Raw genomic sequence first — 26,073 nt, 5'->3', positions numbered from 1 at the left:
GAGCCCACCGATGCGGTGGAGGTCACCCAATCCCTAAAATGGTGGCGTTGCACACCAGGCACAGCCGTTTGGATTAGGATGGTCCCTCCCTGTCAGTCTATCCATGGCGGTTCATCAGCCTGGTAACGAGCCCCCTGACACCCCAGGGCCTTTTCTTTTGGTGTGGGGGGCACCTATGGTGCCCCCAAATAGATCCCTTTACCAAGTGACTGGCACTCCATGGTGCAGGGATGCGTTGCACATGAGTCCGTCCGACATCCAAATTAGGCTCATAGATGTGAAGTTAAGAATAGTAAATCTAAGTACACACTTATACATGCCTAACTTGACGATATAGTGCTATCCAATGATCTGCACTTGATATTGTTGCAGAGCGATAATTTGTCACTCAGTATTGTGAGATACAACTATCCCAGTCCTGTAGGTCTCAGGGGGTTCCTTGTCTCCCCATTAGATATTCCTTGGTGTTAAGCTCAGGTCTAAGGAGGATGATGTAGACTTTGGGGATGAAGATACAGCCCAGCAGTCCAGCGCTAGAAGTCAGGATGGCAAAGATCTCCACGGCCACCATGTACCTGCCCTTGGTGCTCATGTACGCTGGGATGAAGGAGACCCAGACGCTGCAGAACACCAGCATGCTGAAGGTGATAAACTGGGCCTCGTTGAAAGTAGCCGGTAACTTTCTAGCTATGGAGGCGACAACAAAACTCAGAAGAGCCAAGAATCCCATATAACCAACCGCAGCGTAGAAGGCAACAGCAGAGCCCTCGTTGCACTGTAAGATCATCTTCCCAGTTTCTGATCTGGTGTCAATGTCTGGGAATGGGGCAGAGCTGAGGAGCCACACAGTACAGATCACCACCTCCCCCAGTGAGCAGAAGAGCACCAAAAAGCTGGAAACGCGTGGGTCCACCCACTTCCTCAGTTTGCTGCCCGGCTTTGTGGCGTTAAAGGCAATGATCACTGTGATTGTTTTGGCTAAAACTGAAGAAACAGCAATAGTGAAAATGATCCCAAAGGCAGTTTGCCGGAGGAGACAGGAAGTCTTTGAAGGATGTCCAATGAACAGAAGACAGCAGAGGAAGGACAGCAGGAGGGAGACGAGGAGGATGTAGCTGAGATCCCTGTTATTGGCTTTAACCAGAGGTGTGTTCCGGTATTTAATAAAGACTGCCAGCACTCCAGCAGTGAGGAGGGAGACGAAACTTGTAATGGAGGATAAGGCAACTCCCAGCTGATCCTCATAGGCCAAGAACTCTATCACCCGTGGAATACAGGCATCTCTCTTCTGATTGGACCACTGATCTTCAGGGCATGCTAAGCAGTTTGCCATATCTAGAGGAAAAGAAAATTGTTCAGTATTACAGAAGATGCTTTCAAGTAGGGAGAGATGAGTGGAATGTGACACAGTATAGTTATTCAGATCTGTCCTATGGCTAGATGTGTACCTGTGTGCGGGTGTTCTTTCTGTAGAACATGCACACTGGGCCTTGGAAAGCCAATACTAAAAACGGATATTGACCCTGCATCTCCATTGAGGTGTCCAGAAGGACAGACATAGGCACAACTGCCAGCTTGCAGGAGTTACCATACTGCGCTTGAGCGCCATCACAAACCTAGGAGTAGTACCAACATATTCTTGAAGTGATTGGCTGTAGGGGGTGGATACACTCATCCTGTCTACATACATGTATATATTAGTCTGCAATGGGTCATACACATAGGCAACAGGAAGATGCTCCTTTTCACAGAGGCAATTCCTCAGCCAATAAAAGAACATCCTTAGAGAAGGGATCATCTAGCAGCACCTGTAACGTAAGGGTCTGGACCCTGCTTGGAAAAAGAGTCTTATTGTATTTACCCTGGTGCTGCTGGTTTGGAAATGCAGACCCTTATGCTACATGGTGTGAATTTATCAATGTTTTAATCTAATCTCCTGATCTTACATAAGCCTCATGAACTTCAAGACCCCTCCTCTGCAGTATGGACACAATCTTAAAATGTCTCCTCGCTCTGTTCTTGCATTCCAATACCTCCATGCACAGCTCTTTGTTCTCTAATTAAGGTTTCCACTGTCAAATTTTGAACTATAAATAGATAAAAGTCATACTGTAAACAACAAAACAGTATTTAACACTTTAGCCACAGCGTTTTTTCGTGGCAGTGCAGCGGCTCCGCGGAGTGGGCAGGGCTGCGTCAGCCGTTGGAGGTTCGCAGCACCAGCGAGGTAGTGCTCGCGATGGCCAACGGCCGACGGCAGCAGTTAAAGGGTTAGACTGTGATGAAGTTTACAATGCAATCCATACATTTTTTGCCAGAATGTTGTCTTCTCAAACACAAGTGGACTTTCTAAACCATATCAGCATTGCAATTTGACTGACTTGTATTATTCTTATTTTTCTTCTGTTGCTGTCAGACCTCCTCAAGTCGGTGGAACACCTTCAGTGAGTGTTATAGAGAGGAAGGAATCTTGCTCAGCTGGGCTGCTTTGACCTCAGATTCGAGATTCCACTACTCTCATTTAGACTCTGATTGCATGTGTAGGTCTGAATTCCGATCCCAGTGCAAGCACATGTTTGCGCAGGGATCGGATTGATGAGTTGTGGGTTAATTATCACGCCCTCAAAGTTTTCCTCTGATAAATTTTGACATAAACAATCAAAAATGCCATTTTGTTCTTTCTATGTGTCCACTCCTCGTTTCGCAATTTTAATGCCCGCTCCTGCATGGCGCTGGCTCCATGTAAATCTGGGGCAGCATAAAAAAAAGATGGGTGTTTCGGTGAATCACCCACAGCAACACCCATTGCACACCCCTTTCATGAAGATACCTGCATAAAAGGGTACCATATTTACAAAGTGGCGTTAAGCCACAAAAAGTGGCTTAACGCCACTTTATAGATCTGATGCAGGGCAATGCGCCACTGGAACATCGGTAAAAGTGATGTTCCAGTAGCGCAATCCCCTTGTAAATATTCCCCATGGTTGCTTGATCAAATCTAATTTGAATCAATCCTATTATGCATTTTCCAGAATAAAAAGAGCTGCTTTTTTGAGGAAACAAATCTTATTCTAGTTGAATTAGAACCAATTCCTTCCATTATGTTTGAATGCCATAGTGCAGAAGATGTGGATTGACACAATTTGTTGGCTCCCAGTCCCTTAGACACACAGGTGGGATACTCTGTTCTAACTGGTGCACCTGAAAGTGTCTTTTCAGAAGGGGGCGTTTGAAGCATTTTCAGAATTTCTTCTGTTAATGAATGTATGGTTTACTCAAGTAGCATTTGTAAATTAAAGAGGAAGGGGGGCCACATTCACAAAGTTTAACTTAGACCTGACGTTTAAGTTTAGATCTAAAGTCTATCTTTAGACCTGACATCAACGTTTAGACCTCAACTCTACGTTTAGACCTGAAGTCTAACTCTAGATCTGAATTCTAACTTAAGACCTTAAGTCTGAGGCACATATTTAAAATATTTTTGCATAGGGCAGCGCCACAAGCCTTCTGGCTGCGCTGCTCTACAGCAAAAGATAAGGGGAGGAGTGCACCGTATCTACAAGATATAGCACATTCCTGTCCTTTCTGTCAGCGCTGGCACACAAACTGCAGCCGAGCGCCAATGCATGCACCCTTTCACAAGGGTGTAAGGGAGTCTGTGTTGTTGGCATGATTATTTTTGAGAGGAAGGGACATCAAAGGGGACATTGTTCCCGTTCTATGTATGCTTTGTCTTCTTTGGGAAGTCATTAGCTTTGACACTGACTCAGATTTACGCTATGTTGTAAATCTGAGGGAGTGTCAACACCCATGGAACGTCCCTTTCAGGCAGAGTAAATCATTGCCTTAATGCATATTTACAAGGCCATGAAAAGCCACACAGGGTGTCTTTGCTTGGACTTGTGGCTATAGGCTGGCACACTGCGCCTCCATAGTATCACAAAACTGACGCTCAGTAAAAGTGCCACAGGGGCATTGTAAATATGCCCCTAAATTTAGATGTAAAGTCCATCTTTAGACCTGAAGTTTAATGCAGCCGGACCACATATGCGAAGAGGTCTTTGATTGCCATTTAAGATGTTCCGTAAATGACTTTCCAGTTACATGTCTTCAACTTAGGAGGTCTCCTCTTTGATCTGTAAACTGAATACCTGTGCCCTGAGGGTGCACGGTAAAGCGCTGTGCTGCAGAAAGTGAGATCTGTCCCTGAGTGTGCACAGTACCATGCTGTGCTGCAGACACTAACATCTGTGCAATCAGTGTACAATGTACTGTACTGTTCGATGCCTGAGTGTCTACTGTTGTGTAGAGTAGTGTAGAGTAGCGGTGAAACTGAGATCTGTGGCCTGAGTGACTAAGATATTTTACTCTACTGAAAAAAATGATGTATGAGCCCTGAGTGTGCAAGGTACAGTACCGTAATGCAGAACAATAGGTCCATGCCCTGAGTGTGTGTGGTAGAAAAGGGGTACCACCCTGAGTATCCTGGGGCAAAGAATTTGTACAGGTCGTACTCTCCCTCCTTCTGCCTTCTTCAAGCATGATGCTCCCATTTACATTCAGAGAAGGGCACACAAGGGGTCTATTTCATAAACTGCACTGTGTAGTACATAAAGTAGTACTACTCTAGTACTCCTCCTTTCCTACACATTGCAGGTCAAAAACCTTCGGTTCAAAATCTCCACCACCAGCTGTTGTATATTTTACATGCATGTGTTTCCTACTAAGGGCCCGATTATGATGCAGGCTGAAACAGCTCAGACCGTCGTTTGGAGCCCTTCAGACCGCATCATAATTGGCTGGTTGGATTCCTTTCCAACTGACCCATGTTGATAGGGTCAGTCAGAAGGGAATCTGAATCGAATTTCTGAATGGGCTCCGATTGGGTCAGAGATCCTGTTTGCCATATGGAAGCCTTTCGTAATCCCTCGGCGGCTCTTTCTGGCCGAGGGATTACGATGGCCGATTCCCACAGCCTATCGGTGCTGGCCTTTTTGACACAGAAAGGCTTTGGGATTCTGACTTTGGGGGCCCCCTGTTGATCCCTGCACCCGGTGACAGGCACTTTGCAATGAAAGCATTCCGTTCAGAATGCATGCTCCCATTGTAAAGAACAGGATTGCGACTGACCCTACTTGCGGGGCTGGAACCGAAGACAGGGGGTCATTTAATGTAAAAGGGAATCTGGGAGCGGTGCAAAAATAGGGAATAGCTGCAGGTAAATGGGAGGAGTTTAGGGAGGAGCAAGGGGGGGTTTAGGATGAGGTAAGGAGGAGTTTATTAATGAACATGCTTATACTAGCAAACACCCACAAATAAATAGGACCATTGTTATTCACAAATTACATGCCTAAGGTTACTACTGCCCTAATGGTGATAAAACAGTTGCAAATGGGGTCAAGGATAAGATGGCAGTCAGGAATGAGGCATTTTGAGGAGCTCTGGTCAAGGCCTGGCCCTTCATCCTGGATATACCAGCCCCCCTCCACAATGTGCCCCCTGAGTGGCAGACATCTGTAACGACAGTGGAGGGGCTGCTGAAACGGGCAAAAGCAGGATCCAACATAGCCAGGAGAGAGGCCAAGACAAAAGGTGGTGACCAATGTACAAAGTGTGGGGGCCGGCTGGGTGCCTGTGCCACTTAAAGAATCCTGATTGGCCTAGCAGGACAGTGGAGGCTAGGGGGACCCTGAGATTTGGGGCTCTGACTGAGCAAACAGAACAACGACATCCAGGTGGCTTGAGAGACTGTGGGGCCCCGGATTTGATGCAGACCACAGGAGGCCATAGAAGGAACCAAGAGAAGCCCTGTAGACTCTCTGAAGTCAGGGAAGGTCCCCCCCTGTAGTGCGACCAGCTGAATAATGACCTCTACAGAGGTTGACAAGAAACGAGGACCATAAAAAGGCACCTTTGAGCACTGTGAAGAGGCCCGCTCAGGTGGTGTCTACATGGGAGCACTGAAGGACCTGGTTGGAGCGCAGAGCAGCTCCCCTGAAGCACACTTGTCCCTCTTGTCTGTGAGCAGGAGGTGAGCAGCAAAAGTGGGGATACACTGGGTATCACGAGAGCTGGAGCTGATACTGATACAGTAAGGGGCTGTGGAGCTAAGAGGTAGGTGGAGGGTGCTTGAGCCTGTGGGAGCGGTGTGGGTTGACGTCCTACAGGGGCGTGCACTATAAACATTGCAGCTGCATGGTTGGCCCAAATGGGGGTCAAGAAGGGCGGCCCTGATTGGGGCAGAAGACCAACACTACCCTTGTGTAAGGTGACCCTGAAGACGGAGTCTGACCAGACATCAGATTTCACACTGCAACCCACCCTGAATGATGGATGACCAAGGGATGCCCCCGAGACCTAGGGAGGCAGTCGCCCCAAAGCCAAGGAATATGGGTCCCATGTCAGACCCTCCGAGACTCCCATGCAGCAGGGATGGATGTAGTCCACTTGAGAATGGACTAAAGAATCACACAGCCACCACTGTCAAGCAATTAAGAACACAAAACTAGCCCCAGAAATCAAGAAGAACGCATTAGCCTGGGATCTTGGTCTCCTTAAGATAAACAACAAGAAACGGGTGGAGAGAGTGGATGGAACAGAGCAAATCCAGGGAGATCTGGGGCCCTGGGTTAGGGGCAGCGATGCAGAATTCCAGGCCCTTCTCCAAACAGTTGCCCAACTTTAGGAAAATCACCAAGACGCAGAAGGGCGTTCAAGACAGAACAATGTGAGAAGAGTGGGAGTCCCAGAATTAAAGGAGGAGCCATGCATGTTTCTGGAGGACTGGATCCCCAAGGAGGTTCTCAAAGGCAAAGCAGCCAAAATGCTGATGATTAAACAAGCTAAACCATCTCAACCAATAGTGACATTGCTGTACAACTTCCACGACAGGCACCTTAATCCTGCATTTGGCACGGAGACACAGACCCTGGCAAATGGGTGATGCCAAAGTGAATATTTTTCCCAACTATGTCAATGCCTTCCAAAAGCAACAAAATAATTTTTGTGGGGTAAAGCAACACCTCAGCACAACCTTAAATACACTTTTTCCACGCAACTGTGGAGCCTGGGGGTGGGGTTGCTACCCCCTCCCGGATCGAGGCAAACAATATACTAATCAAAAGTGGAGGAGGCAAACACACAGGCAGTGAAGACCTTGGGGAGCAGTGTTGGCTCCAATAAGATCCCAGGCAGAGGGGGAATGAGTCAAGGTGGTTGCGGACATCCAGAGCTGCAGATTTTGGGAGTCAAGCAACCAAAAGGAGACCTTGATGAAGGACTCAGAAGAGATTGAAAGAGATTGAAAGCGACTATGGGGGCTCAAGGGAATACTCAGTCAGACTTGGAAAAATTTCCGACTGACCAATTACCATAGAAGGTAACCATTCGGACTTGATCTTTCTGACTTGTTTCAGACCGGCATTCGGAGAAACTGAGTCAGTCGGAGCCAAATTGGACAGGTCTATGAACTGCGTTTCTGACCAATGTATTACGATATCCGATTCGGGCAGCCTTTCCAACTTGGTTTGTCTGACACAGAACAGCTGTCGGAAACTGTCTATGGGGGCCTATAGCCGGCCCCCCTTCACCAAAAGCCTCCGGTTGGGGCCCATGGGAGTACCCATGGGACCCCTAGTCACAACCATGCACAGTGTGGCAGGCACCATGGGGTGCCTGCCAGAGAGTGCAAGGTTTTCTGCAACCACCCCTTTCTTCGATGGGAGCCTGTGTTGTGGGTCAGAACACAGGCTCCCATTGAAGTCAATGGGAGTTCGACTGAACGGTGTTTCGAAACATTGTAATCGATCAGTCGGACTTCCCGAAACTGAGTCAGTCAGCAACGATTCCGACAAGGGGTCAGTCTGATTGCTTTCTAACTGACATTGTAATGAAGCCCTAAGTTACCTCCTGCACCCGCATGTGGAGGCCCTGATACAGGTCCCAGCTGAATCTCCCTGGGAGTACAGAGTGTTAGGCCCCCCTTACCAGCCATGCAGTGTCTCAACTATGTTCCATCCTACTACAAAATACCAACCCTTTTCCCCACTGGATAGCCTCAGGGAGAAGTGGAAGGTGGTCCTGGGTAAAATGGAGGATGACAACTGAGGGGGCAACCTGCAGATACCCATGAGAAGTAGCCATTCAGGACAGTTTCAGCTAATACAACTGAAGCTGTCCCACCAGGCTTATTATATCCATTTCAGACTGTTCTGAATGGTGAAGATTAGATCATACAGCAGTAAGAGCTGTGGACAGAGAGAAACCATAGTTCACATCTTGTGGGACTGTCCATTCCTCTGGAACTACTGGGGGGGTATTTGAAGGTGGCTCTCAGAGTCATGGACTGTATGATGGAACTGACCCCCCCAGATTGTAGCCCTGGGCATATGGAGCAACACGTCCCTAGACATGTAAGCCCTGCTCCTTTGCAGTACAGCTCTTACGGTAGCCAAGCAGGATGTCATTAGAATGTGGGGGGGGGGGGGGTAGTGATTAGGGGTGAGCGGAAAGCACAGAGTTTTTATGTAATGATGCAGAGTTTTGTGATCAGTCAGAATTCGGCATGCCGTTGAGGAGCCGCAGATGAGGAAAACCTCCACCACACTGCAGTTGACAGAGTTTTGAACTCCACATTCCAAGTGGATTGTACAGTGAGCAAAACTCTAAAAATTATCCAGCCTAGCAGAATTTATCACCCACCCTAGCAGTGAGGTCCTAAAGCAGAGAAGTTGGGAGACCAACGTGGATTGGTGTATGGGCCATGACAAAATAATGGTGTACAAACTAAAGGGATGTCCTAAGAAATTTGTCAAAGTGTTGGGAGTCTGGAGACAAGTCATAGATTTGTTGTGGTAGGCTGTCTGCTTTCCACCCAGATGTATAAAAAAAAGATACTTTGAAAAGTACAAAAAACAACTGTAGCAAACGAATGCCAGCCAAGCCTTGAAGAGAGTTCAGCTCCACAAAAAACCACTCACAGTTTGAGTTTTTGCAAAACACTCCAATAGAAAATACTGGAGGCAGAGACAAAATAAAACACCCTGTAGAAAAAGAAAATGTTAAAATAATTAAATTAGGTTTGCTTTTAAATTATGTGTATATGTGTGTATGTGTTTTTGTGGGTGTGCCTTAAAAAGTATACACAATTAATAATTAAATATTTAATTAGTTTAACAATTAACAGTTTTTTTAAATATTCAAAAAAAAATTAAAATCCATTAATTAAACGCAATTTTTGATTACGTTTAATTAATAGTAACTGACAATAAAATTGCTAGGTTGTTTCTTTTCTTTAATGATATTTAAAAATGATTATGTATTAATATTACATTTGGAAATGGTGAATAACCAAATGTAGGAAATTCTAAAATGAGAAAATCCACACATTTAAATTTACTCTTACACTTTGTAGTAAATGTATTCATTTTGGTTTTCACTATTTCCGAGTGTAAATTTACTACATAGGGCCTTATGTTGATGTCAGGAGGAAATCCTTCCGCCCAACACTGACTCGATCCTGGGAGTTACAGACACCCGGTCAGCGGTCCCGCTCCCATAATTAGGACGCAACTGATCACTGTTCAGTCACATTCCTACATTTCACTATAGGAGCATGCATATTGGCCGTAAAGCAGGCCGTAATGAATTCTCCCATAGGAAAATGGGAGGTGTGGTTCATCCTTGCACCGAGTGCCACGGGGTGCAGGTTAGGAACCTGCCACGGGATGCAGGGAGCAACAAGGGGGCACAATGGGTGCCATCTTCGTCCCCCAACAGGAGTCTGCGCACCCAGGGGGCTCCATTGTGGGCCTACAAACATTTCTGACATGGTTTCCATGTCGGACAGGCCAGAATGGAAACCTTGCTAAAAACTGTGCATCGTACTCTCAAGGGTGGAAAGGCCAACGCTTGAGATTACTGGCTGGCTTCATACTGGCCGTCGAAAGCAAGCCAGAATGACCAGCTGGTTTACTTTCTGACCACCTAGAACCAAAACTAATCAACCCGACTGTTGGTCAGAGCCTTTACAAGCCTCATCGATGCACAGAGGAAGAGCCTAATTTTATAAGTGTAAAGTTACAACTAATAACTTTTCACATATAGGCGGAATTCTTAACCACTGGGCTGATTTCTCCCCATGGTAAAGTAGAGTGAAATTTAAAAAAATATATTCAATATTAAAAAAACATCTAAAACATATTCCCATGGTAACTATTAATATAACAATTACGGTTCAGCGAGGGGTTATTCGTTTTCAGAAATAGGATGGGGCACAACGTGTGATGGTGAGGTAGTTGCGAAAGGGTAGTATTGGTTGGTGCTGCCTGTGCAGAGAAAACCATAAAACTCTGCCAACAAAGGGTATAGGAACTAACCCTTCTGAAAAGTTAAACAGAGAGTCAAGCGCACACAACACTTTATAAAGTTATGGGTAATCAAAGTGAGGCGTTGAAGGATAAGATCACACACGATGTTCTTTCTGTTTAGCTTTAATTAGGTATGTGAGTGGTCCTCCTTGTACAGGTGCCACCACCTAGAAAGAGAAACCAGCCGACACGTGTTTCGTCAGTTAGGGAATTAACCCATTGACTCTTCAGGGCTGGAGGTGATACAAAAAGGAAAAAGGTTTGGGAATCATAACATAGGGATTAAAAGAGAAACAGTTACAACTAGAAGACCAGAGGAAAGGAAGGGGTACCCTTTGTGCGTGGAAACCAAAAGAAAAAATGTGCGGCGGGACGAGAGGAGTGACATTTCTAAGAAGAAAGAAAAAGAAAATCATAAACGAACACCTAGAGTGCGAGAGAGCAATATGGTGAATCTGTGCTGATGGGTGTCTTAGCTTGTGAAAAACTGACAAGACCGGCGTAATGAGTTTAGGCATTGGTATAAGGGGGAAACATGGTAGGAAGAAACAACGAGGCCCTCTGCCCACTGGCTGAGTGTTAGCCGTGGACCTACTGTAGTACCTTAAAAAAAGGGAGGAGAAAGAATACAACAGATAACATGGTATAACATTGTAGTGCGTGCGGTGATGTGGTTACCAGTGACATAGATATTGCTACAATGCAGACACATGGCATAATTATTAACAAAATTCATACATTCGTAAGTATTGGATTGCATGGCAAAAGGAAAAATGCTACCGCCCTAGGAGGAAAGAGGCAGTAATATATGCCTTTGAAACACATCAAGGTATAGATCGTTCTGGTCAATGTACATGTTGTAGAAAGATTATTTTGTCCATATTTCTTCCAAATAATCGGGGGGAGAAAAAACAAAAGAACCTGTGCTGTTTTTGTAACGAGGTTGGTAAATCGAACATTTCACAATCAAGGGAAAGAAACATACCGGATTATCCAAGTTTAAATATATTTGAGAAAGTGAAAAACGCCCGTTGTTATCAGGAACAGAAATGGAAAGAAAACCATTACAGATGCAGGGTAATACGAAAAGCATAATGTCTCAGGAATTAAAAAACAGAATCAAAAGGAGTCTCGTAATGGAAGAGGTACCTGTGAAGGTGTGATATGTCGTAGTATATGTGGGTGGAAGGGTGAAAGGGGTGTTGTCAGTTGGAGGAAAGGGGTGTTGGTTTAAAGGTGCTATCATTGCGTATCAAAATAATAAAAAGAAGAGGAAAAAAAGGGTATCTAACTCACCGGGGGACCGGTGATAATTCCAACCCGGTCCTAATTGGGTGTTTTATCTAAGTTGTGCAAATCCGCACAAAACAAGTATTATCGAAGGGTATCAGGCTCGTCTTGGAACAAGGCGGGTAGTGCCTGTTGACAGGAAAAAGAGCGGCTGTATATAATGGAGAAATGAGCTGTTAGGTCAGTAAACCTCGTTTAGTGGCGCATGGGGAGAAAAAGTCCAAGAGATAACTTCGGACCGGATAAGTCTTACCGGTATGCCATAGAGTTGTACCGAGGGTATTGGCCGGAAGCAGGAAACACCCCAATTGAAACTTGGAGCGTCATTTTTATTCAGAATGCCCATGCGTCAGAGCAGATAAACTAGAGCGCTTATCACCACAATAGTGCAGTAAGTAATGGAGATAGACAAAAGACTGGGCTCCGGAGTCGGGAAGCCCGTCTGGTACAAAAACGTAGTTGAGCTTGAATAAGTATTGGAAGGAGTGGAAGTCTTGATGTGGGAGAAATTTTTTTGGGATTAATGTAATGTTAATCAAAGAGTAGGTCATGAAAAAATAAAAAAAGGGGAAAAGCTGAAGATTAATTGATGAACGTGGTATTGGACATCAGAGAGAAAGTATAAAGGAACTCAAGGGCACAGAGTCACAAAATAAAAGAATTACAGAGAGAGAAGAGGGAAAGGAAATAATGGTAACATAGAGTATTTGTAGTATACGCATGTAGCATGTTTTTACATATAATCTATCAAAGAGTGTTTTTACATTAGAAACTCTAAGTATGACCACAGTTCTGGGTTATGAACCTAGAAAATAATGAAGCTCATCATCAGAGTTCTGTCCATGCTTAACTGAGTGAAGGCGCATGATCCAGGTGGCCTCATTTCGTCTTAGTCTTTGTTCTCGAATGCCACCTCTAACATTGACCTCTGTTATATCAATTCCAAAGAAGGTAAAGTTCTTGGTCGTTCCTTTGGAGGGGCAGGTGGCCGTGTGTGTTGCCATAAGATAACGGACATCTTGTTGTAGAATAGCCCGTGCATGTTCCCTGATTCGTTCCCTCAGGGGTCGGATGGTACTCCCAACATATATACTGTGGCACATGCATTGTATGATATAAACCACATATCTGGTGTTGCAATTTATATTGGTATTGATGGTGAATTTTTGTTTGTGAAAGCCGTTGAATGTCTTGATGCCATGGTTGGCCCATCTGCACATACCACAGTTTCCACATTTGTAGAAACCTTTGGATCTTGCCGTTAGCCAATTTGTGTTACTGGTGCCATGTGGCACTGTGGGGCATAATCTGTTTCTTAGGTTTCTTTCTCGCCGATAAGTAATCTGTGGTCTGATTGTGACATCATCTTTCAATGTACTATCGGCTAGTAGAATGCCCCAAATTTTGGTAATGCTTCTTTTTACTGTCGAGCTTACATCATTGAAATCCATAACTAGTCTTACTGGTTGATGTACATCCGTTGCTTTTCTTTGGGGAGTGAGAGTAGCTACCCTGTCTGTTCGTATGATCCTGTTTTTTGCTTTGTGTAGTATTTGTGGTTTGTAGTCTCTTTTGGAGAAGCATGTGGTCATGTCTTGAATGCATAAATCGAATTCCATATTGTCACTGCAGTTCCTTCTGGCACGGACGAATTCTCCATATGGGATAGCGTTGATCTGATGCGAAGGATGGGAGCTGCCTGCGTGTAGCACCGCATTGCAAGAGGTTTCTTTTCGAAAAAGTCGACTGTGGAGAACATTGTTTCTGATATAAAGTTCCACATCCAGGAACGTGACATTGGTGGTGCTTATTTGGCTGGTAAATCTCATGTCCATGTTGTTTAAATTCAGATATTCACAGAAATCTTCCAGTTTTTCCTTTGTAAAGGACCAGATTAGTAAACAGTCATCAATGAACCTGCCCCACTATACTATGTGATCTACCCAGGGCAGGCCTTTGTTGCCCCAGATGAATTCTGCTTCTAGGGCTCCCATTTATAGGTTGGCAAAGGAAGGGGAAAATTTGGACCCCTTGGCTACCCCCTTGGTTTGCCTGTACCATTGTTAATCATAGAGGAAGAAGTTATTCATGAGTATTATGTTCATCATGGACATGAGCATTTTAGTGTGTTCCCATAGAGTGATGGGTCTACTTTCAAGAAATTTGTTAACTGCTGTTAGTCTCATTATCGGATTAATGGAGGTGTAGAGGGAGACTACATCTAGGGTGGCCATTAACAGATCGGGTTGCCAGTCCAAGTCTGTGAGGATCCCTAAGATGTGTTTGGTATCCTGTATAAATGACAGCAAGTTGTTGACCATTGGGTTTAGGAATACATCCACATATTGCAAAATTCTCTCAGTAGGACCCCCAATGCCTGATACTATCGGCCTCCCGGGTGGGAAAGGGGCTTCCTTGTGGATTTTGGACAGGGTGTAGAGCCAGGGGTACGTAGGTCTTGTTACTTTCATGTATAGAAGTTCGTCATCATTGATGAGACCTTGCATGTTCCATTCACCGAGGTGTTTGTTGATGAGGATAGTGAGAGGTCCCATGGGATTGTAGTCCAAAATAGAGTAACAGTTAGTGTCTGATAATTGAGTGAGAATTTCGTTGTGGTAGTCAGCTTTGTTCATAACCACTACATTCCCCCCCTTGTCCGCTTCTCTAATTATGAGGTCATGGTTGTCACTCAGAGTTTTAAGTGCAAGTCTTTCATCTTTAGAAAGGTTGTCATTATGTCTAGATTTGTTTGTATTGAGTTGTTTCTCATGTTTTTCAATGTCACTGAGGACTAGGTTATAGAATATATCCACTGGGTTGCCTCCTGGTAGAGTTGGAGTCCATTTCAACTTCTTTTTGAGACCACTCTCGATTGTTTGGTGAGTGTCTAACTCAAGGTCGTTGAGTAAGTTGTCAAACGAGTTTGGCGGATCATCAAAGTCTGTCAAGGAGAGTAGTAGATGAGTTGCTTGTACATCACTTATGGTAAGTGCGTTGTGAAGATCATGTAGCGGTGGACTGGATGAGCTCACTGGTTTGTCTTGTTGGCCAGAGAAGTGTTTCTTTAGTTTAAGTCCTCGTACAAATTTGAAGAGGTCAATCTTTACCCTACAAGGGTCCCCTTGTTCATGGGGGTTAAAACTGAGACCTTTGCTCAAGAGTGAAATCATGTTGGGATCTAATTGTTCAGAGGAGAGGTTGACAACTTGTACTTCTTTGTTGTTCACATTGTTTATTTCTTGCTCACTGAGCGTAGCTTCTCCTTGTAGTTGTCTTTTGCCTGCTCTGTTGCCTCTGCGGGTCTTCTGACCATGGTATTTGGTCTTGAGCGGGTTTCCCGTTTGATTGTTTGTATTTCCCGTAAAAAATTATTGTTAGAAGATTCTTTTGGGGTGGTGCTGGGTCCTGCGACATTCATGGAGGTTGTTTGGTTCTCATTATCGCTATCACTGTTGGGGATGCTGTTGAGCGAGGTCGAACTGGAGGAGATAGATGAAACTTCTGCTCTGGCGCTATGATTGGAGCGTGGTGTTTTTTTGATGAGTGGGTCGTATTTCTTGGCGAAGGTGAAAACTCGCCCTTCTCGGTAGTCTGCCTCGTCCCTCTTTAGTTGTCTTGCTTTGCGGTCTTTTATTTCATTTTGGTGTTTTAGTAGAAAGTCATTCATTATTTTGTAATTTTTTTCAGTAGCGTCTTTGAGGTCTAAGTCCTGGATTTCCTTTTCCAATTCAAGAATCTCTACTTGTAATTTTGTCATCTTGCGCTCTGCACTCTCGATTAAGATCAGTATCAGGGTGTTGGAATGCAATGCATGTGCCACAGTATATATTTTGGGAGTACCATCCGATCCCTGAGGGAATGAATCAGGGAACATGCATGGGCTATTCTACAACAAGATGTCCGTTATCCTATGGCAACACACACGGCCACCTGCCCCTCAAAAGGAACGACCAAGAACTTTACCTTCTTTGGAATTGATGTAACAGAAGTCAATGTTAGAGGTGGCAATCGAGAACTAAGACTAAGACGCAATGAGGCCACCTGGATCATGCGCCTTCACTCAGTTAAGCATGGACAGAACTCTGATGACGAGCTTCATTATTTTCTAGGTTCATAACCCAGAACTGTGGTCATACTTAGAGTTTCTAATGTAAAAACACTCTTTGATAGATTATATGTAAAAACATGCTACATGCGTATACTACAAATACTCTATGTTACCATTATTTCCTTTCCCTCTTCTCTCTCTGTAATTCTTTTATTTTGTGACTCTGTGCCCTTGAGATTCTTTATACTTTCTCTCTGATGTCCAATACCAGGTTCATCAATTAATCTTCAGCTTTTCCCCTTTTTTTATTTTTTCATGACCTACTCTTTGATTAACATTACATTAATCCCAAAAAAATGTCTCTCACATCGAGACTTCCACTCCTTCCAATACTTATTCAAGCTCGACTATGTTTTTGTACCAGACGGGCTTCCCGACTCCGGAGCCCAGTCTTTTGTCTATCTCCATTACTTACTGCACTATTGTGGTGATAAGCGCTCTAGTTTATCTGCTCTGACGCATGGGCATTCTGAATAAAAATGACGCCCCAAGTCTCAATTGGGGTGTTTCCTGCTTCCGGCCAATACCCTCAGCACAACTCTATGGCATACCGGTAAGACTTATCCGGTCCGAAGTTATTTTTGGGAATTTTTCTCCCCATGTGCCACTAAACGAGGTTTACTGACCTAACAGCTCATTTCTCCATTATATACAGCCGCTCGTTTTCCTGTCCACAGGCACTACCCGCCTTGTTCCAAGACGAGCCTGGTACCCTTCGATAATACTTGTTTTGTGCGGATTTGCACAACTTAGATAAAACACCCAATTAGGACCAGGTTGGAATTATCACCGGTCCCCCGGTGAGTTAGATACCCTTTTTAGGTTTCGCCTATTACCATTTGCTTACGAATGGAATAGGCGAAAATTCAAGGGCTTGATCGACTAGTGAAACCACTGCGGTTTCTTCACAGTGCATGTGAGGTCACGTGACCACAAAAGCGGGTCACGTGACCACACAAGCACGAGCATCTCCCTAATCCGGCTGCCTCCCCTCGCTCGCATTCATGCCCCCCCACCAGGCTCTCCCGCCCCCATCAGGCCTCCCTCCTAATCCGCCTGCCTCCCCTCGCGCATTCACGTCCCCCCACCAGGCTCTCCCGCCCCCATCCGGCTTCCCTCCTAATCTGCCTGCCTCCCCTCGCTCGCATTCCCCCCCAGGCTCTCCCGCCGTGGAAAATAAAACCTGAAAACTTTACATTTTCCTTTGGTGAACGGCACCGATTACCACTCATTTTCACTACTCCACCGCCTAGCCGCATGTTGTAAATGAGAAGTCCCAGGTGCAGATCACTTTATAAATACACATCCCTTCTACAGAGATTAAACTGCCCCTCGTGGTATAAATATTTAAAAGATGTTCATTTTTGCCCCCCCTCGCGCACTCACGCCCCCCCACCAGGCTCTCCCGCCCCCATCCGGCTTACCTCGTAATCTGCCTGCCTCCCCTCACTCGCATTCCCGCCCAGGCTCTCCCGCCGTGGAAAATAAAACCAGAAAACTTTTCTTTTTTTTTCGGTGAACGGCACCGATTACCACTCATTTTCACTACTCCACCGCTTAGCCGCATGTTGTAAATGAGAAGTCCCTGGTGCAGATCACTTTATTCAAACAATACACACGGCCTTGACGCAAGCCCAATTGGATTACTCGTGTCAGCTTTGCAGTCCCACTCCCTCTTTTTATGTCTGAAGATTATTTCCCATTCACGTGTAGCAAAATCCAACCTAGGCCTGCTAAGGCGTCAAAGTCTCATAAGTTTTAAGGAGGCTCACCAAGTCCCTGTGCTACAGCACCTTAATTAAGACCAAATTCCCCAGCAGCCGTAGGGTCGTTTGTCATTCTTACCCGCTCTCGCAGTGTGTTAACTCAGATGCCGCGGGCAACCATTTGCAGCCCTATTGTATCTTCTGCGTGCCACTGATGTGGTAAGACTCTCATCCCACCCCCCCACCAGGCTCTCCCACCCCCATCCGGCTTCCCATGTTGAATCACCAGTCTACCGTGGACTAGCCGTTTCCCAGCAAACACCTACTCATTCCGATTTGGTGATCGGTAAGTGTAGTTGCTGCTTTCTTTGCCTCATGAAGCGTGATGTGCGTTTATTTTCAGTGTATGTTCACTATGCCTCACTCTTTCCGGTTACCTGAGACTGAGGCATAGTTTTCTGAAGGGGAATCAATCACGGTGTTTGTGAAATCTTCACAAGGAAAAGTATGTGTTCGAGATAAATCTCCGTGCAGCATTCAAGGTTGTGTCCAGTGGTGAAAAAATCGTTTTGGGGCTGTCTGACTAGAGCATTTTTCGTGGGAAATAAAACCTGAAAACTTTACTTTTTTCTTTGGTGAACGGCACCGATTACCACTCATTTTCACTACTCCACCGCCTAGCCGCATGTTGTAAATGAGAAGTCCCAGGTGCAGATCACTTTATAAATACACATCCCTTCTACAGAGATTAAACTGCCCCTCGTGGTATAAATATTTAAAAGAAGATGTTCATTTGGAACAAAATGAATAAAAGACACATGTCCATCCTGCAGCTGAAATGGACTCATGCCTTGTCACAATGTTAATATTAACTCGGACATGCTTCCTGGCTCACGTACACTTATTAGATATATGTGCATGGGTTCCCATGAGAGAGATGAGACGTTCGTCCACTATCTTTACAAGACCTTCGTTAATCAGACCCTCCTGGATTTTGCGATTTCCCGCGCAATCGGCACTTTTGTAAAAATGCCGCGATTTTTACAAAAGTGCCCACAAAATCGGCACTTTTGAAGAAATCGCTGCATTTTCATAAAAGCCGCTATATCCTGGGGGGTCTGATTAAAGCACTTCACATTGACGGACTCAATGGCATAGAGTAGCAGGAGCGCACTCGGAACTACGGAGGACCATTGGACAAAACAAATAAATATTATGGAAAGTCAGTTTTAAACAAGCACTGGCGTTGCCAATAGGTTTCGCATTTGGAAAGTTGGAGCTATTGGTTTTGTAAATCACATTCTATATTTATATATTGTTATTGACAATAATGATATATAAATATAAATTGTCATTTACAAAACCAATAGCTCCAACTTTCCAAATGCGAAACCTATTGGCAACGCCAGTGCTTGTTTTCTCTTCTTTTTATTACTTTGATACGCAATGATAGCACCTTTAAACCAGCACCCCTTTCCTCCAACTGACAACACCCCTTTCACCCTTCCACCCACATATACTACGACATATCACACCTTCACAGGTACCTCTTCCATTACGAGACTCCTTTTGATTCTGTTTTTTAATTCCTGAGACATTATGCTTTTCGTATTACCCTGCATTTGTAATGGTTTTCTTTCCATTTCTGTTCCTGATAACAACGGGCGTTTTTCACTTTCTCAAATATATTTAAACTTGGATAATTCGGTATGTTTCTTTCCCTTGATTGTGAAATGTTCGATTTACCAACCTCGTTAGAAAAACAGCACAGGTTCTTTTGTTTTTTCTCCCCCCGATTATTTGGAAGAAATATGGACAAAATAATCGTTCTACAACATGTACATTGACCAGAAGGATCTATACCTTGATGTGTTTCAAACGCATATATTACTGCCTCTTTCCTCCTAGGGCGGTAGCGTTTTCCTTTTGCCATGCAATCCAATACTTAAGAATGTATGAATTTTGTTAATAATTATGCCATGCGTCTGCTTTGTAGCAATATCTATGTCACTGGTAACCACATCACCGCACGCACTACAATGTTATACCATGTTATCTGTTGTATTCTTTCTCCTCCCTTTTTTTAAGGTACTACAGTAGGTCCACGGCTAACACTCAGCCAGTGGGCTGAGGGCCTCGTTGTTTCTTCCTACCATGTTTCCCCCTTATACCCATGCCTAACCTCATTACGCCGGTCTTGTCAGTTATTCACAAGCTAAGACACCCATCACCACAGATTCACCATATTGCTCTCTTGCACTCTAGGTGTTCGTTTAATATTTCCTTTTCTTTCTTCTCAGAAATGTCACTCCTCTCGTCCCGCCGCACATTTTTTTCTTTTGGTTTCCACGCACAAAGGGTACCCCTTCCTTTCCTCTGGTCTTCTAGTTGTAACTGTTTCTCTTTTAATCCCTATGTTATGATTCCCAAACCTTTTTCCTTTTTGTATCACCTCCAGCCCTGAAGAGTCAATGGGTGAACTCCCTAACTGACGAAACACGTGTCGGCTGGTTTCTCTTTCTAGGTGGTGGCTCCTGTACAAGAGGACCACTCACATACCTAATTAAAGCTAAACAGAAAGAACATCGTGTGTGATATTATCCTTCAACGCCTCACTTTGATTACCCATAACTTTATAAAGTGTTGTGTGCGCTTGACTCGCTGTTTATTAATATAAAATCTTAACAAGGTATTTTCTCAAAATAAAGTAATACTACAGCATAACTAGGTCAATTTTGAACTAAATATTTAATTAATTAAAATATATTAAATTTAACAAAGATGTATTTTCATGAATTAATTTTTAAAAAATCCTACCAAATGTAACGTTTATATTTATTTATTTATTATGTAGTAAAAAATTACCTAAAATTATAGAGAAAAATGTATTTAAATCAATTCATTTTTTAAATAACTGAGGTTACATTTATTATTACATTTAAACTTGTTAAACTCTTATAAGAATACAAAATGAATATTGCATCTTTGATATAGACATTTGCAAACTACTGAATGAATTTACACCAAACAACAAAAAGGGTTCCTTCTGTAGGCTTTGAGATACAAATGTAAAAATTAATTTATATATCTATATGCACAAATCCTTTGGGCCTATTTTGCAATGAATCACAAATTCGAGGACCAACAGGAATGCTGCGATTGGCTGGCTGCAACCTCTGTAGAAAGTTGCGGCCACCATGTTATGTAACAGGACACGGTCCCCTGGAGCTGAAATTAAACAATGAGAGTGATAGAAGGGGTCAGGGTAGAAGTACCCTGACCCCATGGGCAGAGTACAGGGTGTTTGTGGGACCTCTTATGTGGACAACACATCGGAAAAAGTTTGTATTGAGAATTACATATATAAAAAAAATTAAAATACATTAATTTATTTTAACAGCATTTCTGTATAGTGTTATTATAAGGCCCTGCCTCTATTACTTCTCTAGGAGTGTTGCAGTACCAGTGGTTGGCTGTGCGAGGTGCTGGGATTACTCTAGATCTGGGATTAGCAATGGCCTTACTCTTTTATGGGTTAATGTTGTCCCTCCCAAAACCTATCCTTGAGCTTCCTGTGGTAAATATTTTGCCGTATACGAGTTTGCCATATAATTTCAGACAGGTTAACAAAATAGCTCAATCAAATAAGAGGCAGAGTCCGTGGTGTCTGAGTCATAAGGGCTTTAATCATAAATGACTAAATGACTCGAGTCAATGGAGATCTATTCCATCAATACAAGGGTTCGGGGTATGCAATGATGGCAGGAAAAGATGTCAACGATTTATTCACAGTACATGACATATATAGTAAAATGACACAATAGCATTGAATACAGTAGGCGTGACAAGTGAAATGTATATGATAAGAACACATGTGCGTAGCAAAAAGGCGTGAATATGGGTGTGCACAGAGGCGTGAACTTGAAACGTCACAGAAAAGTGTCATTAATGGGTGGATGCTTAGAGAATTCTTGCAGAATCAGCTGAAATCTGTGGCCTGGATGCGCGCGCAGCTAATATGACGTTTGATTGGCGTGCATCTGGAGGAAGCTAAGAGTCTGACCTTTAACACTAGTAGAAGAGACAGAAGTCTGGCATGTCAGATCGACCTGTTCCTAAAACATATCTAATATCTGGTGTTTGGAGGATGTTTAATCTGTGTTGGAGGTCTTTCGGGCAGAGGCTATTCTATACTGAATGTATGCGTGTCTAAGTGAAAATGCTCGAAGACAGGGGCCTACCATGGTAACGGGAGCAATGAATTTCATGAGGGAGGACAGGAAGGCTTGGCCCTTGCTCTGCAGTCGGGGATATGTTTTCGTATTTCACTAGACAGGAATGTGTTTTCAAGGAGCTGAGCTGGCTACGCTGATAACTTGAAGGCAAAATACTGTTTTTTGGCAGGCAGACCAGGCCGAGCCGGGCACCGCTCGCTTGGCAGGAAGTAAGGCAGAGGTCAGGGATGTGTCTACATACTGCAGCTTTCAGAGGCAGAGGCAGAAGTGGCTTGAAGACAGAAATCAGGGCCTAGCTCGGCAGAGCCAGGAAACGTGAAAGTGAACCACATACAGACGGTGGCACGGCATACTTAGGAACGGAATTATCGATCCATTCATGGTGGATCTGATAGAGGACATGTTAACGTTGGACGCAAATGTATTTGCGTCTTCCAATTCGGTTGTGGAGGGAAATTACATGTACTTGAAACTCGTACATGGAGCCGTTGGGGTCTACGTTAGGGGACACAATTGACCATAAAAATTCCAATTACCTCATTCCCTCCTTGTCCCCTTTGGACCCTTCATGATACGTCAATTTTCATGAGACCATCTATTTGTTCATATAACATCATCTGTTCTTCTTTCTGTTTTCGAGAATGGGAACGTACACTTGAATGGGGAATACATGCTGTGGCGCACAAGCCGCAAATCGCCGGCCCACATTGTAAACATAGACAACAACTGAATACTATGGCCAATATGATTCCTAGGAATGACAGTAGCTTCCATCCCCAGGCCGATACTATACTCCAGAACCAACCGGACCAAGTCCAGGAGCCTGGATTCTGGTGTATCAGATGAGCAATTTCGTGAAGTCTGGTAATAGCTTTATAGACTGATGGCGCATTATTTGGAATAAATACGCAGCAACTGGATCCGATGACTCTACAAGCCCCACCCCTATCGGCCAGGATGACGTCAAGGACAAGGCGGTTCTGAAGAACAACAAGTCTCATAGCAGACTGCTCCTCTGTTAAGTTGCCCAAAGCAGAAGTAGTCTCATTCACTACCGCTTCGAGTATTCTGGTAAATTTGCGTATCAGTTTACTATTGGAGACAGTTCCTAGATAGGGAAAGAATCCTTTATTGAAATCTGTATATTGTTCCCATGTAGTTTCAGTCTGATCAACTATTGGGAGATCTCTTTTGTGTCTAACAATATTAAGGCGGGAATTCCTGTGATAGTCAGATGGGGCTAGGGAAACTGGTGGCAATAAGAATGCAATGAAACAGGTACCATCCCAGTCTGGAGGTAAACGGACATAAGCTGTCTGACCACATATAAAATAGGAATGTCGGGAAGCTTTGAATGTAGACTTGCCTTGATCACTGAATTCGACCACAGTAGTACAGTCACTGTGACCTAGATGTACTGAACCATGTTTTCTGACACATAATACACCTTTTGCTGGTAGAACTGATATGGATGGCAAGTCTGGACTGGTTTCTGACTGAACATTTAGAATCATGAGGTTAAGTGTGAAATTGCCTAATCCATACACTTCATTTTCTAGATCTGTCCCTGTCATTTGTAGAAGACCCTCCTCATTCGGGAAACATGCTTTGTTCATGACCGTGTTCAGATTTCCCCATATCCAATTGCCTTGGGAAACCTTAGAGTCAGTGTCTATAGAAGATATTAAACTAAACCAGGCACCACAGGAACTGGAGTTCTGGACTTTTTGGTTCCGTCCAGAGGTGTCAGGGTACAACACCCAAAGACCCCGGAGTCCCACCTGCCTTGGTGCACAAATGAACAGAAACACGGGCTTCTCGATGGTGGCGTCAAAGACCAAAGGTTTATTACTGCAGGGACACAGAAATCACAGAATCTACACACGGGCAGAATCTAGGAGACTGTTCGATTTGTACAAAGTGGGTTGCTCCTTATATACTAAAAATTGTGCTCTAGGCAAATATTTCACATGTCGGTACATTCCCAAACCTTTGTGTCTCTAAACAATAAATATTTGGCGTTACACAGGAACTGTCGATAATATCTGATACCAAACATCACGAAGAGGGGTTCCCACCAGTCCATCACAATCCCTTGTCAATATTGCATTCAAGACCCGGACCGCCTCATCGTAAAGTTCGTTACCTCCCCCTAATAAAGGCCCAGAAGGAAAGGAGCAGAGCCAGGTGCAGAAGATAGAAAAGCGGGATAAGAGATGTTTGTGGGTTGTAAATGGGCAAGGCTACCGGCTTCGGCCGCCTAATCATGATCAGGTACAATGGACAGGAAAACCAGTTCAGGTGGGCTGGCCTCGGGCAGAGGAGGCAGCCTTTGTCGAGTCATGCAGCTTCAGCGTGATCTGGTTTAAGGTGCACGTGTCATGTAAGAGGTGAATCTCCGGCTAAGGCTACGTGTCCTTAATCAAAGTGAAGTAAATGAAATGATCAGAGGCTATTGCATATGTGAGGGCAAGGAACCACAAAATGGCGGCCACGATCTAAGATGGATGCCGTGGGTATATCAGAAATATGTCAATGGAAGGAGTGCTCTTGCTCGTAGCGTAGCGAAAACACCAGGATATGCTAAATGGATCATTTGCGGTTCGCTGATACTAATTTTATGTATTTCCGACAAACTTGAAAACACGGGTTCAAGTCGTCACGGAACCGTCACGGAACCTCAGACCCTCCTTTTGCCCTTACATAGGCAATTACTCAATCTATGTCTGAATCTAGTTCTATGCTCATCAGGTCAGTGACATGCTGTTGTATCATCATCCTTTCTCGTGTCTTTTCTCCAAACGCAGGTGGTTTTCTGAGACAAGTTGCAGCACAAAGACTACACAGAGCAGGACCACACTGGATAATCAGACAACATGAGAATAGTGATATTAGGATGACACCAATGACCATTAGAACCTTCCATCCCCACGCTGAGATCAGAGTCCAAACCCACTCCATAAAGGACCAGTTTCCCTCATCTACATGTATGGAGTCCGAAATCTTGTGCAATTTAGAGATCGCCTCGTAAACTGTTGGAGCATTATTAGGAATAAAGACACAGCAGCTCGATTGGATCATTCTGCATACCCCACCTCGATCTGCAAGTATAACATCTAGAACCATACGGTTCTGCAATGTCATGAGCCTATCCGCCTGAAGCTCAGCTGTCAGATTGCTAAGGGCACCAGCAGTTTCGGTAATAGTAGATTCAACTACCCGTGTTAGCTGACGTATGTTTCTACTATTGGCCATAGGCCCCCAGAACGGAAGGAAGCCTTTGAAGAAGTCTCCAGCTTCCTGACCAGCGGTATCTTCCTTGCTGAAGACACCTCTTGCTACTCTTGTTCTGTGGTAATCAGGTGAAGCAGTGTATGTCGGAGGCAATAATCGAGCAATATAACATGATCCTGAGAAGTCGGCAGGCAACCATGTATAAGCTCTGTCTCGACAAATGAAATAGGTACCCCTAGCAGTAAGAAAGGCAGGGGAAGAGTTAGCCGGAAACACATAAGTCTCTACGCACTCACTCCTCCCTAGCTGAGCTCTCGGATTTCTCCCATTACCTTGCAAACAGACCTGACCTCGGTGAGGTACGACCCAGATTGGAGTTGAGCTTTTACGCTTGCTTTCTCCTAAACTAAGGCGATACTCTGAAGTATTCCAACTTAAATATACTCGCAATTCGTCTCTAGGGTATGATGGAGTATTATTGACGTCTTTGACCATGTCAATAATTCCCTGGACTAAAGCTTTGTTGGCAGAGTTATATTTAGTGGAGCGTGGTGGACGTGGAGGATAGGTCTCAAGAGCATAAGCAAAGATGGTTTGAAGGGCCTGAAATGATCCATTGTAGCTGAAAGGCAAAACCAGATAGGGAATACCTTTATCCATAGTGTGGGGTATCAAGCCACACACCCAACAGTCTGTCGTGTTAACTACCAGTTGGTGTTGGTGCAAGAGCTGTACAAAAGTATTATTAATGAATTCTGAGCGTCGAGCTTGCTCATGTTCCGGAAACGAGTGAAAAGAGTGTATAGAAGAAACAGTAGAAATAGCAGGATCAAGGGGAGGTACTGTAGATACTGGCACAAAAATCAAATTTATGCTAAAGACAATTCCACCCACCAATGTTGCTAAAACAATCAAAAATGTAATGGCACATTGCATCAAGAAACATTTGCTATGAAGAATTCTATTTAGTCTGTTTCTGCGAACGTAAATCACATTTTCTCGTTGCAGCGCAGGAAGTTCCATCTTCTACAATCCGCTCGCGACCACTGATGATGTGTACGTAGATGAAAATGCCTCTGTCAGCCCTGGGAGTTCCCAGTACTAACAGAAAGATCGACCTTGTGTCAGAC

At 44.2% G+C, this 26,073-nt stretch overlaps 1 protein-coding gene across 1 annotated transcript in view; it reads right to left on the bottom strand.

Moving 5' to 3' along the window:
- Positions 1 to 427: 427 nt before the first annotated feature.
- Positions 428 to 26,073, bottom strand: part of LOC147689493 (vomeronasal type-2 receptor 26-like) — a 676,984-nt gene continuing 651,338 nt past the window's right edge. The window contains exon 4 of the mRNA XM_086939932.1: positions 428 to 1,335. Within this exon, the coding sequence (XP_086796058.1) occupies positions 428 to 1,335 (908 nt within the window). The remainder of the gene's footprint in view (positions 1,336 to 26,073) is intronic.

The sequence above is a fragment of the Lissotriton vulgaris genome, chromosome 10, assembly GCF_964263255.1.
Source record: "Lissotriton vulgaris chromosome 10, aLisVul1.2, whole genome shotgun sequence".
NCBI lineage: Eukaryota > Metazoa > Chordata > Amphibia > Caudata > Salamandridae > Lissotriton > Lissotriton vulgaris.
This window is presented reverse-complemented; position numbering and strand designations above follow the sequence as displayed.